Consider the following 4,000-nt stretch of genomic DNA (forward strand, 5'->3'; position numbering starts at 1 on the left):
CTTAGGTTGCAGGGAAGTGACCAAGTCTTCATAACCGCGAAGGTACGGCGATCCGAATTGATTATACTCAGCTGAGGATCTCCAATCACATGACATATGTAGCACTTAACCCTTGCATATGTCAACCCGCCACCGGGGTTCTTAAGACCAGATCAGGTTCACGCAAACCGAGAGCACAGATACACCACCGTCCAGCCTCTTGCCACGGAGGGTACACGCTACTCTCGCCACCGCTCCACGCCCATTTCGTGTTATCTTATTCTGGCCTTAGTCTGCCCGAGGCAAGGCTTACCCATGACGAGGCATGTGACCAGTTAAAGGGTCCTCGGTCAGCACGCCTACATACGCATTAATCCTTAACCAACCTGGGTAGAATATCACCTGTTCCTAACCCAAGTCTCAAGTTAAGTATTTCCATCCTTAGGATTGTGTCTGTTCCTTACGATGAAAGAGCATCATAGGGAACTTTGCAGTAAGATCCCACTATTGCTCCACATGAAAATATTTTTGCAGGTAGAAGCCATCCTCTCCCGGGTTAGACTGAGGACAACCTCTATCCACAAGATCTAAGCAAGGCTAAGCATTTTTGTAAATCATAATTTTGATACTTCACAGAAGTATCTATAAAGGTATGGATATCAAGGAAAGCAATGCATCAAAGGGTTTCAAGTAACTCCTATGAACCTAATGCACATTTCACTAGACTTAAGTGTGCGAAAAGTATTTAAAACACAAGGAAAGGGGTTGCATGCACCGGGGCTTGCCTGAGTAACACTAGGTTAGTGTTGTTAGGTGACGTCCGCTTGACGAGTATCCTTCGACCGAGCACTTGCTTGATTTAACCGTCTTCAGGTTGATTCATCAGCTTCAGCTTGCAGATTAGCCCACGCTTGGGGTCGGCTTGGTTCTTCTTCCGCATCACGCGATTATTTATCGTACCTCATGAGATGCATGATGCACATGTATGAGCACATGTATAACGAGTATAATATAGATAATCTACGCTAAAAAGCATGAAACACTTAAAACCAAGCATTAAGCACCATGGATATCACAGCAGGACATCGACTATATCCATTAATCAAATTGACATATTACACTAGAAAATCTATTTTTATTCTAAGCTTTTTATTAACTCTCTAAACTGTGTAACTTAATTAGTTGATTTAGCGAGCTATCTAAATCAATCATCACAATATACGCATGCTAAATTAATAATATTTATTGTGACCAATAATTCTATTTAATCTATTTATAGACCTAGTTAATGGGAATACGAACCAACTTACCCTTACTAATTCGACGCGATAGTCGCAAGCACGACTACGGGTTCCGGTTGATGTCATCCAGGAGCCTTCTTTTCTTCGGTAATTAATTGCTGAAGATCTTTTCTTCGATTGAATAATTTCGACGAATTGAACTTGAGTCGCGCAGGATGTCCGAGCTTTTTGGTCGCGCACTTGGTGAATATCACGCTGCTGGCTTCGTTTTCACTCGATTCTTGGAATTTCTTGATGACGCATGGAACGACGACGACACAGGAGGGTGACGTATATAGAGCTACACACGCGACACGATGACGAACGACGCTGACCAGCGGAATCGATGACGCGATGAGAATTAAGGCCAAGCGAGCCGAGAGGGCGCACCGGCGAGCAGGAAAAAGACTCGACGCAGGAGTTTGACACGCACGCGAAGCTATCACCAGCGACAACACTATGATGGCGATATGAGCGAACGCGAATCGGCGCGGGCCAAACACCGTACAACCATGGCAGCGACTTGGGCGAGATTCAAACTAAAGCAGCAGCACAGCGACAAGCAGGGACGACTGGCGAACTCCGGTTTAGGTGAATGGAACGCGACACAGGGAGCTGGTGCGCACGTAGGGACTCGACGACGGACAGCGGCCATGGATGACGTGTCGCGCGGACGGCCGAGCAGGACACGAACTGGACAGAACCGAGCGCGCAGGCTCCACGGCGAACCGAGAAACCGGCTACGCGCAGGGGACAGAGGACCGTGCGCGCAGAGCGAGCAGCAAGGACAGCGCACAAGGGGAGCCACGACGGCTAGCATGCCCGACGACCACGGACGTGGCTGCCTGAGGCCGGGGTCGAGCACCACCAAGAGAAGGCACACGCGCGCGCGACCACGATTAGGCGAGGGAGCGGCATGACCAGGGAGCGAGCTCGCGGTCGAGCAGAGGAGATGGGTGCCGCGAGCAGCCTGCAGGGAACCCCGCGCCATGGGAGGAAACAGAGGGACTCAGCGAGCTGCGGCAGAGAGGAGGGAGATAACGCGAGCACGGGGAACGGCAGTCGAAGCCGAGCAGGGGATCCGGCGAGCGCACGGAGTTGGGCGCGGCCATGGGAGAGCAGGGCGAGCAGGGGCGAGCTCGCGCGCAGAGATAGAGATAGCGGGAGGGAGAAGCCGAGCACGGAAATCGCGGCTACAAAGATGGACGCCGGCACTACGTACACAGGAAACGGATATATAGCCGTTTGTAGAAAAAATCTGAAGATGAAGACGGCGGCGCTGGATAAGGCTAAAGGAGATACGTGTGTGATATTTCCAGAGAGAGAGATGAAATAGATAAGGATGGCTGTAGATTTTTCAAAGAATGGATGTGAGCACTGGAGACCGACGTGAGAGAATAATAAAAAGAGTGGACGTGGGAGGATAAGATGGATGGCCTGGGCGATAGAAAATCTCCAGAGAGAACGGTAGAAAATATTAGAGGAGGGATTAGGGAAGCGGCGACACGATATTTTTGAAGCAAGATTTTTAGCCATAACAAAAAAGTCGACAGTACTTGCGACCCAATTTGATTCGATTCGAAATCTGATAAATTTACATGGGGTCTGAACATCTGGTTCTACAGCCACGGATAATTTACCAGTGAATTGGAGCTCAATTAAAATTTCTCGGAGGAGCTGTCTCGGTTGACGAGTGGGAACCGAATTGTTTAATAATTGTTTATATCTGAAGATTTGGATCCGGCGAGAAACAACAGACCGAAATAAACTGATTTCGGTACTGACAATTTGCTCCACGATTTAACTGAAATTAGCCGGAACCAAAGTTGCGAATGCTCACGCGATTTCGTCGCCAAAACAGCGTGCTGAAGGAATAAACTGGGTCATAACTTCGCGCACGATTTTCCTCGGACAACGCGCGATACAGATTATTTTGCCTTGGACATTTTAATCGTCGAGTTCTTCTTAATCTGTTCGGTATAAAATCATCCGAGTGAGTCGGGCTTCCGAATTCGTATTCGCGCGAGCGATGAATTTTAAATAATCACCGGACGCACCAATTTTCAGAACAAATATGTTCCGAACAGCACGAAAATTTAGGAAGAGCCCGGATTAATAAAAATGATATCGAACTCGCGATAGATGGAACAGATGCGATTTTAAATTCGCGATGGACGAAGATAATTAAAATTTAGCATCTGTTTTATCCACTGATATTACGTGCTTAAATCCATACTCGTTGTCGAGCAAAATATAAACACCAGTGGTGTTACAACCCTCCCTCCTTAAAAGAATCTCGTCCCGAGATTCGGAACGAAAGACTTCTAAGAGTAGAGAAGCATGTAACCCACATCCATATCAGCGATAATCGTGAGACAGTTCTGAGCAAAGGCAAGTGTCTCAGAGTGTGGTTTCTCTAGCGGACATAACATGTATCGCCTTAGGCTAATTTAGAAATGTCCACCAAAGAGACAATATTTGCCAGAGGTACACATAAGGTTCTATGTGTGCGGTTTACTCTTTCTGATGACACTGTACTATCTGAGTCTGTTGAGCGAGTGGCAATTACGCGATCTTACCCAAACAGAATTAGATGCACCATCTTGGGTAAAACACACAGAAAGAGGTTTACCAACAAGTGGTTACAGTAAGTTCATGGCACACGAGATGGGTGTGAACGTCGAATAACATCACAGTTAACTCGTGTTAGGCTAGAAAATCTAAGTTCAAGGAAATGATAG

The 4,000-nt window shown here is 47.2% G+C and overlaps 1 protein-coding gene across 1 annotated transcript; it reads right to left on the minus strand.

The window, feature by feature from the left end:
- Positions 1-1,618: 1,618 nt before the first annotated feature.
- Positions 1,619-2,343, minus strand: LOC118476928 (uncharacterized). The gene has a single exon (XM_035967299.1). It carries the CDS (start codon positions 2,248-2,250, stop codon positions 1,717-1,719), a length of 534 nt encoding a protein of 177 aa, XP_035823192.1. The 5' UTR covers positions 2,251-2,343; the 3' UTR covers positions 1,619-1,716.
- Between the last annotated feature and the right edge of the window lie 1,657 nt (positions 2,344-4,000).

Source organism: Zea mays, chromosome 4, assembly GCF_902167145.1.
Source record: "Zea mays cultivar B73 chromosome 4, Zm-B73-REFERENCE-NAM-5.0, whole genome shotgun sequence".
Lineage (NCBI taxonomy): Eukaryota > Viridiplantae > Streptophyta > Magnoliopsida > Poales > Poaceae > Zea > Zea mays.